Source organism: Bos javanicus, chromosome X (genome assembly GCF_032452875.1).
Source record: "Bos javanicus breed banteng chromosome X, ARS-OSU_banteng_1.0, whole genome shotgun sequence".
NCBI lineage: Eukaryota > Metazoa > Chordata > Mammalia > Artiodactyla > Bovidae > Bos > Bos javanicus.
In genome coordinates, this window is record NC_083897.1 from 4,045,695 (window position 1) to 4,059,229 (window position 13,535).

Sequence of the window (13,535 nt, forward strand, 5' to 3'; positions counted from 1 at the left end):
CACTTTGAAGTGAAATATTTATGGGAAAAAAGACAGTCTAGAATCAGCAATTCTAACTTATAAGGACCCTTAGACATTTAGTCCAAATTCTGATTCTTCAGATGAGGAAACCGGTTCAAGGATGGGGAGCAGTCACCTGGCTAGCTAGTAGCAGACCTAGGGACTGGAATCCTGGTGTCTTGACTCCCAAGCTCCTGTGCTTTTAGTCTTTGTGGCTCACTTCAGAAAACCCTTCCTTTTATCTGGGCTTCCCTGATAGCTCAGTTGGTAAAGAGTCCACCTGCAGTGCAGGAGGAGACCCGGGATTGATTCCTGGGTCGGGAAGATCCCCTGGAGACCGGAAAGGCTATCCACTCCAGTATTCTGGCCTGAAGAATTCCATGGACTATACAGTCCATGGGATCGCAAAGAGTCGGACTCGACTGAGCGACTTTCACTTTCTCTTCGCTAAACCCTGCTGAGTGAATGCCACACCAGGCACTATGCCCCAGATATGAACAAGACACAGCCCCGCCCTTCCGGAGCTCAGTCAGTGGGACTGCAAGGCCATTACAGGACGGGGTGCTGAGTACTGTGACAGGTCTGCAGAAGGTGCTGCGAGCGCAGAGTAGGGGCCTGACTCAGTCTTCGGATGGGGGGAAGGGAAACGGCTTCAGGTAAGTTCCAGGTGATGCCCACAGCAAGCCAAGCCTTGAAGGTTGGAGAGCATTTAGGAGATAAGCAACTGAGGTGAGAAAAGAAGCATGAGTGTGGGCACATCACACTAGCACGGCTGCGTGGGCAAGTGCCACAAGTCGTGCAGAACTAGAGCAAAGAGGGGCGTGGCAGGAAGGAGAGGAAAGAGAGACTGCAGAGGCTGACCTGTCTTCCGCGGGTGTTGGGCTTCCTCCCGGGCAGCTGGGAGCTCTGCGGGCGGCAGGCAGGAGAGTGAGGTGAGGACCCGCCTCCGTCTGCGGGGCTGCTCTACGGAGCACCAACTGACTGCAAGCCGTGGTTCTCAGCCAGGGCGTTTTTGTTCCTAGGGACACGTGAGGTGCTACTGCCATCTAGTGGATAGAGGCCGGCAACGCTCCTCAATAGCCTCAGCGCAGGGGCTGGCCCTCCCGGCCAGGGTTAGGAAGTCCATGATGACATCAACACTGCTGAGATTGAGAAACCCTGGAAACAGCCAGGTCTCCATCAAGTAACATGGCTTCTTCCTCCTGTTCCTTGTCCTTTTTTCATTCAAGTTCAGATCCCAGATTCTCCCTTGTGTGTGCGTGCTAAGTTGCTCCAGTCGTGTCCCACTCTGTGCAACCCCATGGGCTGTAACCCGCCAGGCTCCTCTGTCCATGGGATTCTCCAGCCAAGAATACTGGAGTGGATTGCTATGCCATGCTCCAGGGGATCTTCCCCTCCCATGGATTGAACCTGAGTCTCTTTACGTCTCTTGCATTGGCAGGTGGGTTCTTTACCACTAGCGCCACTTGAGAAGCCCCGGTTCTCCCTTCGCTCATCTGTAAACCTGAACTTTATCCCATCCTCAGAGGCTTTTGTTTTCCCACAGGTGTATCCCAACTCGCCACATGTGACGCATCTCAGGTCGAGAAGGGCAAAGAACAAACCGTTTCTTTTCCGAAGGGCTGTGAAGACTGAACACTGAGGGTACCAGCATATCAGGAGGCTCTGCCCCCTATCAGCTGTGTGACCTCAGGCAAGTCACTTCACTACCCTGAGCCTCAGATCTCCCATCTTTTAAGGGAGGATAGTCGGCGCTCTGCACACATCCCTGGGTATCTCTGTCCTGACATCTGTCAGGACGTCGTGTCTGTGGAGTAGTTTGTAACTGGATGGCATTGTGCCTGTGGAAGCTGTCTAGTCTGCCCCCAGCTGCCCCAAAGGCACCCAAATGTGGTGTCGGGAGGACCCTGAGACCCAGGGCGTAACCAGGTGTAGGCAGTGGCAGCAGTCTTGGCTTCTCTCTTGGAACCTGTGATTACAGCCTGGGGGTTCACAGAACATTGCAGCAAAGATGGCACTAACCTTGATAAGGACACGAATTGCTCTGAAGTTGTGTTCTGAAAGAGAGAAAGATGCAATTTGCTGCCACTGTGCGAACCCAGGTCCTGGTTTACCCCTCCAGGTAGACGCTGCCTGCTCTGTTCCAGGGGAAGGTGGTGACTGGATGGGACTGAAGCTTGTTGTCCTCAGCAGGAAACTTCGGGATGGGGGGGAGAGACTTAAACATCACTTGGTTTTCAAGATTTCACATCACCCTGATGCTTTTGTGACCCAGAACTCAAAATTATTCTATTACACTTTTGTACTTTCACACTTTTTTGACACACAAGACATGTGAAACGATTATAGAGGTTTTTCTTTTCCAAGTGTGTTAATGCCGATTTTGCGTGTCTAAAGACATTGACTTCCCTGGCGGCTCAGCTGGTAAAGCATTCGCTTGCAATGTGGGAGACCTAGGTTCAATCCCTGGGTTGAGAAGATCCCTTGGAGAAGGGAACAGCTACCCACTCCAGTATTCTGGTCTGGAGAATTCCATGGACTGTATAGTCCATGGGGCCGCAAAGAGTTGGTCATGATTGAGTGACTTTCACTTTCAAAGACACTAGCATTCAACTTCTTGATTTGAGTCTCTGTGTGCTTGTATAATGCTGCCTTCCTCCCCCCACCACATCCACATACTCCTGACCAAACAGCTCACCTCTGAGGTTCGCATACTCCGGAATGCTCTTTTTGGGATACGCTCTTCTTATGCTTCCCAGATGAAGCTGGAGCAGAGTCTGAGCTGGGGAGGAGAATGTTCTTAGGACCTTCACAGTTTGATGCATGGTTGAGAAAAGAGAAGATGAGGACATTTCTGGAAAAAATCAATCCAAGGCTATGTTTGCATAATCTTTCATCGTTAAAGGTTTCTTTGGTATATTTGCGTGTCCTCTGTGTCTGATGCTGTTGGCCACCCCCAAAGTCTCTTTGGCAATAAAGAGCCAAATCACCAGTTTGGGGATTTCCACAAATCTTCACTGAGGACTAAAGACCTAATTGTTCTTTTCAGGGCATCATTGAGAAAATGGCCTAGCAGATCTGACTTGTGTTAACCCACGTAAATGCTGCTTTATTTGTTTGCAGGCATTTTGTTTCATCTGTTGTTTTGTTTCGTAGCAGGTGTCTTCCTCAATTCCAGAAAACATGGAGAAATCAATTATTAAATGGGCTAGAGGGTGGTTGAGAAATAAAATTTACAAACAAGTATGCAATTTCTTTTTTAACTTTATTTTTGGCTGCAGTGGGTCTTCGTTGTAGCAAGCGGGGACTACTCTCTAGCTGAAGTGCACAAGGTTTCATTGCAGCGGCTTCTCGTGTTGTAGAGCATAGGCTCTGGCGCACATGGGCTTCAGTAGTTGCAGCATGCAGACTCAATAGTTGTGGCTTGCAGGCTTAGTTGCTCCGTAGCCTGTGGAATCTTCCTGGACCAGGAATCAAACCCATGTCCCCTGCATCAGCAGGGGGATTCTTATCCAATGCACCACCAGGTAAATCCAACAAGTATGCAATTTCAGTTATGACATCAAAGAACTGTAATGCCAAAGGCAGTAGGAGAAAAGGGAAGACAATGGAAACACTGAGTGTCACTTGCCCCCAAGAAAACAAGAAGCTTTCCTGTCTGTTTAAGATTTTCTTTGGCATACCTGCCTGTCCCTCTGTGTGCCACCTACCACATGGCTGAGGAATGTCTGTTTCACTTAGCAGACAGATTGTTTTCCTTTTAGGCTTAATACTCTTTGTTTCTAGAGGCCAGAAAACAGTGCAGGCCCCCAGAAGCCCACTCCCATCTCTTAACTTTAAGATCCTAGTCTGTGGGTCAAGCTGGATCAAGTCTCTAGGGCAACTCTCGAGTTTTCATCCAGTGTCTGTTATGGGCGCCCCAACGTGGGAATGACCATCTAGGCATCCCCATCAAAAGGCCAGCCATCTGGGAACAGTTCTGCCATAGTACTTGTGTACTGAGCAGGAAGCTATTCAATGAGGCACTCCCGCAATATCAGACCTGCATGCTCAAGGACTGCTGGGAGGTCTGTGACATCACAGCTCTCAGTGATCTGCCCACCTGGGACTGACAGGCACAGTACTCAGGGTGTGTGGCCTTTATGGATGGAGAACAGGCCTTCGTTTAGGAAAGGCCCTGGGCTCCTATCACCTCCTCTCCCTTCTTGGGGCAGTCTGGTCAGGCCTTTTATGGTGGAAGTGAAGTCAGTCAGCCACACTTGCTGAGAAGCTGCCCAAACCCATGGTGCCTTGCTACATTGGACTCACTTCTTCTTTTTTCAGGTAAGCACAGTTTATCCTCCCAACTAGACTGTAGGTGCACTGAGGGTGGGAAACTTGTTTCAGCTTCACTTCACTTCAGGGTCTGCAGCACTCAGAAGAGCCGTGCTAGCTGACTGGGATCACTTGCCAGGGGATCGTCAGCATATAGCATGAGCTTCATCTCTGAGAACAGCCTTGTGGGGCATAGGCTGGGGTTGGGGGAGTAAGAAGATAAACAAGGGAAGGGGATGACAGGCTTAGCATGAAGGTACCAGGAGAGGTGAGGTCAGGAGCTGAGAGGGAACGAACATGACTGAAGGGCTACACTGAGGCCGTCTGATCGCGGGTTGGAAAAGAATTTCCAGACACAGGCCATTTCAGAAGGGAGTGAGTTTTTATTAGGAACAAAGAGCAGAGATAATGTGGGCACTGTGAATGCAGTGGGATGACCTCCTGACAGAGGAGGGAAAGCTGACAGTTTTCATGAGTTAATAGCCAATTTTTATAGCCTCAAGACAAAGAAAATTCCTGCTGGAAGGCTGGCGTTAGGTGATGGGTTGGGGCGCTATAGGGTGTTTAGCGGAGTGGGCACCTTGGCTTAATTGGGAGTCAGGAACTTATTAGTGATGATCAGGGGGGCTTTTGGCAACCATTACAAAGGGGCTCAGTCGGCTTGGGAGGTGTCCTTGGTTCTGGGCTTCGATTCTGTGGCCTTGGGCAAGGCCTCGCACCTGTGGCCTGGGACAAGCCTCAACAGGTTACAGGTGGGAAGGAAGAAAGGCCGAGGCCCAGGGTGTGGCTGTCCTTTCTCCTGCGCTGATGTCAACTGCCCCTGCTGGACCCCCTGCCCGCTTCTGCCCCCCTCCCCAACTTGTTCCTCCCCTAACTGTCCTCAAGTCAGAAAGAAGCTGACAGCGACCAAAGCAACACCCCCCCACAGAGCACCGCATCCTGGGTACCAATCCACCCCACTTTCCACACGCGGGGCAAGCGAGGCCCCGCCCCTTCTCCCTCCCCTGGCTGGAGCAAGGGACGAAGCCTGGGAGACTGCGCGTTTCTGACCCCGTGTGACCCCGTGTCCAAGGTCCCCCGCAAGCAGACCGAGCACACTCACCAGGCTGCCCGCAGGGTCTAGAAGGGCCCCCAGGCGGGGCCGCGGGGCATGTCTTTGCACACAGGCTCCATGTTCTCGAAGGCGCAGGCTGGCGCACGGCTGGAGCAGGTGCTGCACCGCCCTCCCCCACCCCGGGCTCGGCCCCGGCCCCAGCTCCAGTGCAAGAGCTTGGGGACCGGGGTGTGTGAGAGGGGAGCTGCCACAGGCTTATTTCCTACTCTTTCTTCTCCTGCCCCACCTGCTTCTCTCCCATCTGCGCCCCCACTTACAAACCGCCCCCTCCCCTCAACACTCTTGTGCGGCGCCTCCCGGGGAGGAAGCATCCGAGGAGGGCGGAGGGCATGGTTTGGAGGACCCTGTCCTTATTGCTGATGAGGGTTCAAAAGGTCTCTCAATCTGTTAGGCCCAGAGGCCAGAGTTTGTCGCTTCAGTGAGGGGCTTGGCTGGGGGTAGAAGGTGACGTTCTGGCCACCCACTTGAAGCTTTTGCCTCAAAGAGGAGCCTTTCTAATCAGCTGGGAAATCTTTCCTGGCTCCCCCTCGAGAACATTTTTACCTTCTAAGAGCGTCTCATCGGTGGATTGCACATCTCTCTCCTCTGGGCAGTTAAGAATCCCACTGCCCACCCTGGGCCTGGCACCAATGGCCCCAGGGCTTCTTAGGTCTTGCCGCATACAGGCGGCTGGAGCTCTGTCCTTTTGGAGTGCAGGTGCCACCCGGCCCAGTGTTTCCATTTCCCCCTCTTTCTCCCAGGGAACCCAGGAGAAGGGCAGGGCTGTGGATCAGGGCCTGCTGAGGCACTAGAAGGTTCATGGCAGTTGGTCCGATGGGCCGTATGGGAGTCAGATCAACAAACAGAACCCAGGCCACTCCTCATCATCCAGAGTTTTCACAGCTCATGAACCTCTGTGCTCCCCAATGCCAGTGTCCACACAAGCCCTCCTCCTGCCTTGGCTCTGATGTACCAAGCACTGTTCTCAGCCTTTTCTGTAAAACTGTGATTTGATCCTCATTAAGAATCCTATTCCATAGGCACTGTCATCCCCATTTTATAGACAAACTAAGAAATGTTAAGTAAATTGTTCCTGGGTATGTGCTGATAACCATTACAATATAAGCTGGTCCTGGATTCATAAAAGACATCTTTGAAAACAATCAGGCACACAAGGGAGATCCTAACCTCAGAAGTTGGGAATAAATAAGTAAAAGCTCAGTCAATGAAGGTGGACAGCTCTGGGTTTGAGTTTTAGCCAACTTATGTAATACACTCTGTGCCCCTGCTCAACTCTAATGAAAACACCAACACCTACTTCTTGGGGCTATTGTGATGTATCGCTTCCCAGTGACTGGCACACAATAAGGACTCCCAGTATATACCAGCTGCGAGGCTCACTACTCCTGGCACAGCCCTGCAATCCCACCTGCTGGGGGGAAGCTAGCTTGGACAGGACAGCCTAGTCCTGATCCATAGGTCAGATTGCTGCTGTGACTGGACTAGCCCCCTCTCTCACTAACAGAAGAAGTCAATCATTTGGGCTTTGGTTCCTATTGGCTGAAATTGGTGTTGCCCTGGTAGCACATGTAAACATTCCAGCCGGGAAACCTGGGGAAAAGCTGCCCAGCGACTCTTTCTGAGGCTTCCTGGGCCGCTGCCGTTTCATACGAGGATCCAGGATCCGAGGATCCAGGATCCGAGGATCGGGTCACTCAGGTATTGAGGGTTAGGAAGGGAGGGAGGGCTCTGCAAAAGGGGCCTGCCCTTGTTTTCCCCATTTGTCACTCACACCTCAAACTTGACCCCAACCCTTCATAGCCATTCTGCCTTCTGGCCTCTCATTAGGAAGGGGAGGGAGAGAAAGGGCTACAAGAGGGCGGTGGGAGGGAGGCTTTGGGTCTGTGGTCCACAGGCATGTGAGGATAAGATGGGAACTGCCTCCTGAGCCCTGCTCCCCACTGGAGCACAGGGTTCCTGGGGTCCTTCTATAGACAAGGCCCCTGCTAATTTGGTGGGTTTGAAGGGCACAGATTTGGCTTCCAGTAAATTCATCAAGAGGCAATTTACTGAAAGTCAAGTCACCAAATGACCAGGTAGCCAAATGGGCTGTTTTCTGAAGGATCACATTGCTGGATGGGCTTTATGACAAACTGCTTTGGCCAAATTGGCATAGGCCTCAGGGTGGGAGAGCCAGTTCTCGAGGGCTAAGGGCCTCCAGACACCCTTACCCCGACCCTTCAGTCCCTCCTCACTCTGGGATGGGCTGCCTGGGAAGATTCCGTTTTCCCCCAAAGGATGACCCTGTCCACCCCTCCACTGCACCCAGGGGAGCTGGGTTGCCTAGTACAGCACCCACCACAGTCTGGGACCAGTGATGACATCCAGAAAGGGAACAAAGGATGACCTTCTTGAAAGAGGCTAACAGTGATGAGGTCATCACTCATTGTGAAGCGTGGAGGGGAGGGAGGAGGGCAGGGTGGAGAAGAGGCAGGCTGTGGAGCTGGATGGCCTGGGGTGAGGTTGGCTTCCTGGTTCACGTGAGTCCTTTTTATGATTCAGGGCCCCAGTGGGGAAACTGCTGGCATACAGAAAGTCGGAGAGAGGGTTAAGTAAAGGGAATATTTACAAAGCTATTGGCAAAGGGTAGGGAAAGGAGGGTGGGATGGCTCCTCGGGGCTGGTAATAGTGGGGCCATGACATTGAGGGGAGAGGATGGTTACCCTCACCAGACTGAGAAGTGAGCAAGCTGCCCTGGGACTGGTGGCCACCTCCTCCATGCAGCCAGTCAGGGGTGACCCGGGAGGCAGAGAGCCCCGGGGAATACCTGCCTGGAGCTCACTTTCCTTCCTTCAGCCTGATCTCCCCATTGTGTGGCACCGCCTGGAAGCCAGAGGGCATGGACAGCCCACTGTTACAGTCCTGGCAGTTCAGTGTTCCTGGCTGGAGAGCAGGGGAGGGGGGGAAAGTGGGCCTAGAAGGCATAAGATTTTATTTATTTATAGAGAAATAAATAGCTCCCTTAGGAGCGAGAGAGCCACTTTCAGGCAGCACTGGCCAAGCAGGGATTGCCTGCAGGGGGTTTATAACTATGCTAGAAGTGAGTACACCTCAGTGAGGAGACTTCAGCATAGCAGGGAAAGAAAGACTCCAAGACTCAAGGGAAAAAGATGGAAAATGTGCAAAGACTTCTAGCTCTGTGATGAACCCTTCACAGTCATGATAACTAATTTCCACAATCTGGATAAGTGTTAAACACACTTGGGAAATTTTAATTATCTCTTACAAACATCTTAGGCTTCCCTGGTGGCTCAGATGGTGAAGAATCTGCCTACAATGTAGGAGACATGGCTTTGATCCTTGGGTCGGGGAGATCCCATGGAGAAGGGAATGGCAACCCACTCCAGTATTCTTTCCTGGAGAATTCCATGGACAGAGGAGCCTGGCAGGCTACAGTCCATGGGGTCGCAAAGAGTCAGACACGACCGAGTGACTAACACACACAAACATCTCACTAAAATAGGAGCTGCTGCTGCTGCTGCTAAGTCACTTCAGTTGTGTCCGACTCTGTGCGACCCCATAGATGGCAGCCCACCAGGCTGCCCCGTCCCTGGGATTCTCCAGGCAAGAACACTGGAGTGGGTTGCCATTTCCCTCTCCAATGCATGAAAGTGAAAAGTGAAAGTGAAGTCACTCAGTCGTGTCTGACTCTTAGCGACCCTATGGCAGACAAATATTTTCTTAACAAATTTCAAGCTCTGAGCCAGCATCATACTTACTGAGGCCACACCAAAAAGCACACCCCTTGAAGCCTGAAGCAAAAGAAGCCACTGTCTCGTTTCCCTTCCATTTTTCTGGAAGTGTTACCCAAAGCTAACACTTATATATTGCAGGGAAAGAGATGGCAAAAGAAAAGGTAGTTTCTGACAGATAATTGCATATCTGTAAAATCCAAGAGGAAAAAAACTGAAAAGCAAACTCCTGCTCTACTGTACTGCCTCGAATCCTTTTAATTCACTTTATCTTCAAAGAGCCACATGCCCTCAGTAGCCTAAAGCGGGGTTTGAAGTTGCTGTTGTTGTTTTATAATTTTATTTATTTATTTTTGGCTGTGCTGGGTCTTCGTTGCTGCACAGACTTTCTCTAGTTGCCGCAAGTGGGGGCTCTTCTTTGTTGCAGAGCACGGGCTTCTCATTGTGGTGGCTTCTCTTGTTGCAGAGCACCCGCTCTAGGGCCTTTGGTAGTTGCAGCACATGGGCTCAGTAGTTGCGGCTCCTGGGCTCTAGAGCACAGGCTCAATAGTTGTGGCACAGGAGCTTAGTTGCTCCATGGCATGTTGGATCTTCCCAGATCAGGGATCGAACCTACATCTCTTGCATTAGCAGGTGGATTCTTTACCACTGAGCCACCAGGGAAACCTGGGGGTTGAAGTTCTAATAAAGACTCAACTAGAAATCAATACTGTTAGAACTATAAGGAAGTTAGGAATCAGTTGGCTACACCTTCCTTGACTTAAGTCTTCATGGTTATGAGAATCAGAAAATCCTTGGTTTTCAGGAATAGGGGATCTCAGCATCCAGGCACAGAAGGTAAACTGAGAGACCCCTCCTACTCTAACACCTAATACCCTCTCTAGAGGCAACAACCGTTTCCTGTGTCTTGTGATTCTTCAAGAGATAGTCTGTACTTAAGATGAGTTTATACAGGCATGCACACATGCACACACGCACACACACACACACACACACACAGAGTAACTTCTTGAGTTTCTTTTTCCAGTGAAAAGAAAATGAATGTGACCAAAAATGTCAAATTTGAGAAGGAAGCAAATGAGGATAAAGGTTCTACAAGCCAGGCAATGGCTACAGAAGATCCTCAAGACATAACAAAAATAGCTCTAACTTTAGCCAAAGATGCCATCACTGCTGCTGTCAAATCTGCAGAAGGTAGTAAACCTGTCTGGGTGCCTGTGGTCTCATTAGGTAATGCTTCACTAGGAAGTAACTAATACATTCATACTTTGTTTGCAGAAGCTGAAAACCCCGTCAAAAATATCGATTGGATCACCCATGGTGAGTTCACAGAAGAAAAGGGCCGTCAACAAGTTGAGGAGTTTGTTTTGGTAAGTTCTTTGGCCACTCCAGCTTTGCACACAAGGGAGAAGAATGACACAAAGGCTCCTGTTTGATGAAAAGTTGGAAGTCCTGCTAGAAAGCCTAAGTGATGATACCACAGGCGACTTGAATAAATAAAAACTGTCTCATCTGGATTTCCAAATCAAGATGGGATAGTCTTTGAAGGTGAACAGCACAATCGTATTCCCAGTGTTTGTATTGTCTTCACCGTACACTTCCCTAAGAAAATCAGATATTCTCAGCTAAGCAATTTTCCCATGCCACTGCCCTAAATGGGGGCCTAATGGCCTAAGAAGGAATTGTTGTTTAGTTGTTAAGTTGTGTCTGACTTGTGCGACCCTGTGGACTGTAGCCCACCAGGTTCCTCTGCCCACAGGATTTCCCAGGCAAGATTATGGGAGTGGGTTGCCATTCCCTTCTCCAGGGGATCTTCCCAAACCAGGGATCGAACCTGCATCTCCTGCATTGGCAGGCAGATTCTTTACCACTGAGCCACTGGGGAAGCCCTTCTAAGGAGGGAGATGCCTCTCTAAAAACAGGGGTTCTGTAGTCCCAGCTCTAGAGTTCTCACGTTAACAGAGGGGATGTAGAGAGATCACAAGGCGTTTTGCCTTAGCTCTGGAATGTGTTCACTGTACAGTCAGATGCACACGCTCCTAACTCCTTTTCTTTTTCCTCCTGGTCTTGGCTCTGACCTATTTGTGGGGCTTATCCTGGCAGCTCTTGGGAGAAGGCCCTGGGTTGCTTTGCGTACTGGCGGGGTGGAGGAAGAAGACTGGTCTGAAACCCCCACTTGCTCTATTTCCTTGGAAGAGAAACCAGTTGAAACTGGTGGAGGCAAACTTCTGGAGCCTGGAAGAAGTGTCCAGCTGTGTCTGTTCCTCTGGTCAGTCCATCCAAGCCTTCTGGCCTAAGGGCACTTTCCCAGCCCCAGGGAGGCCCCAGTCAAGTGGGAAAGAGGAAAGGTCAGGGGTTCGGGACTCCACACCCTCCATTTGTGATCCAGCGGCACGACTGCTGTTGCCATTGCAAGGGGACCAGGAACACAATGAAGACAAATGGTGCAAAGTTCTGGTTCCCCTTGGGCCTTCCCACTCGGAGAACATCTCCCATTTGGGTTTGGGCCAAAGGTTCTGCCTGCTGCACCCAGGGCTTATGAATCAGACTGAAGGGAACAGAGAACAAGCAGGAGAACGTGCCTCTGGAGATCCTACTGGTCCCGAGTAAAAGGCTAAAAGTCAGTCCTGCCTGGGCTGCAGGGCCCCATGTGATCCGAGTCTCCATCCCCGCCTCCTCCCAACTGACTGCTCAGACCCCATCACCTACCACCTTCTCCCTGGTCACCTTTCTCACTCAAGTTGTACTTGCAGTTCAACTGCCAGGCATGCTCCCACCTCAGGGTCTCTGCACTTGCTGTTCCCTCTCCCCTGAGATCTACTCTCATGGGTCATGTTTTCCCTCTCTTCAGGTTTTTGTTAAGATGCCTTATGCTCAGAGGCCTTTCCCCGCCACCTGATTTAAAATTGCACCCATTTCTCCTCTGCCTTATTTCTTTCCCATCAGAACTCAGCTCTATCTAGGATATTAGATTTTATTTACCCTATTGCCTTTTATCCGCCATCAGAACACATGGTCCATGAAGGCAGAGATTTTTGTTCACTGTCATGTCCCCAGGCCTTAGAAAGGTCAGGTACATAGTAGTGAAAGTGAAAGCCGCTCAGTCATGTCCGACTCTTTGCGACCCCATGGATTGTGTAGTCCATGGAATTCTCCAGGCCAGAATACTGGAGTGGGTAGCTGTTCCCTTCTTCAGGAGATCTTCCCAACCCAGGGATCGAACCCAGGTCTCCTTCATTGCAAGCAGATGCTTTGCCAGCTGAGTCACCAGGGTATATAAATATGTGTTGAATATATGAACAGATTTATTCTCTGTGCCATTATTTCTTCACAGATGAAAAGCTAAGTCAAAGTATTTGTCTTACTCATTGGTAGGACTGTTGTGAGGACACAGACAAATTAGAAAGTAGAAGGTGATGGAAAAGCTAGAAGCTCTATGTAACTCCTGACATAAAACCACCATTTCCAGTCCTACTAATGCAGCAAGCTCTAGAAGTAAAGTCTACCATCTAAGTGCCAGGCATTTCTAATGGAGCACTTTCTCAAGCTTACTGAAGATTTCTTAGAGTTCACCACACACCAGGGGATGGCAAATTAGGAGTTATTACCATTTACTGAGCGAGCACTGCAATGTGCCAAGCACCGCTAAGCACTTCACATGCATTATCTCATTTAATCCTCACAACAAACCTGGGTATAGGTACCTCAGTGTACCCATTTTACAGATGATGAATCCTGAGGGTCAGAGAGCTTGGGCGATCTGTCCAAAGTCTTTCTGATTAATCAGCAAAATGAAGTTTTGACTGTAAGTCTATCTGATATACTTTTCTCACCATAATAGGAAGAGTCCTTTTTGATGCCAAAAATAATACAGTTTACTATCAATGAAAAGTGCAAATTCAAAAGATTTTAAGGTATTACAATGTGAATAAGAATGATTCAATCTGGTATCAGAAGGCTTGTGTGTTTGTGGGGAGGGAACAGGTACACTTATACACTACCAGTGGGCATAACTGGTTTATTTTCTTCAGCAATGCAATGTGGTAACAAGAACACACAAAACAGTTCTTTAAAAAAATTGTTTTTAATTTATTTTTATCTTTTGGTGCACTTCACGGCATGTGGGATCTTAGTCCTCTGACCAGGGATTGAACCCATGCCTCCAGTGCTGGCAGCATGGAGTCTTAACCACTGGACCACCAAGAAGTCCCAAAAATACACAAAGAAGTTCTTTATACAAGAAAACCTGGAAAACCCTTCATGCCTATCACACACTTACAATATTTTCATAATAAAATTAAGATATCATTATTAAAAAAAAAAACTCAGTGAGCTTTTTGCTCACTGACACAAAGTAGACAATGAAAACCCCCTTC

At 49.7% G+C, this 13,535-nt stretch overlaps 1 protein-coding gene across 4 annotated transcripts in view; it reads left to right on the top strand.

Annotated features, from left to right (window-relative positions):
• AKAP14 (A-kinase anchoring protein 14) overlaps positions 1–13,535 on the top strand; it is a 19,406-nt gene continuing 5,871 nt past the window's right edge. Inside the window, exons 1-3 of one of the 4 annotated variants that reach the window (XM_061408566.1) lie at positions 1–656; positions 10,187–10,353; positions 10,438–10,529. In XM_061408566.1, the coding sequence (XP_061264550.1) occupies positions 466–656; positions 10,187–10,353; positions 10,438–10,529 (450 nt within the window). In that variant the 5' untranslated portion in view covers positions 1–465. The other 3 variants (XM_061408564.1, XM_061408565.1, XM_061408567.1) reach the window with 3 other exon arrangements.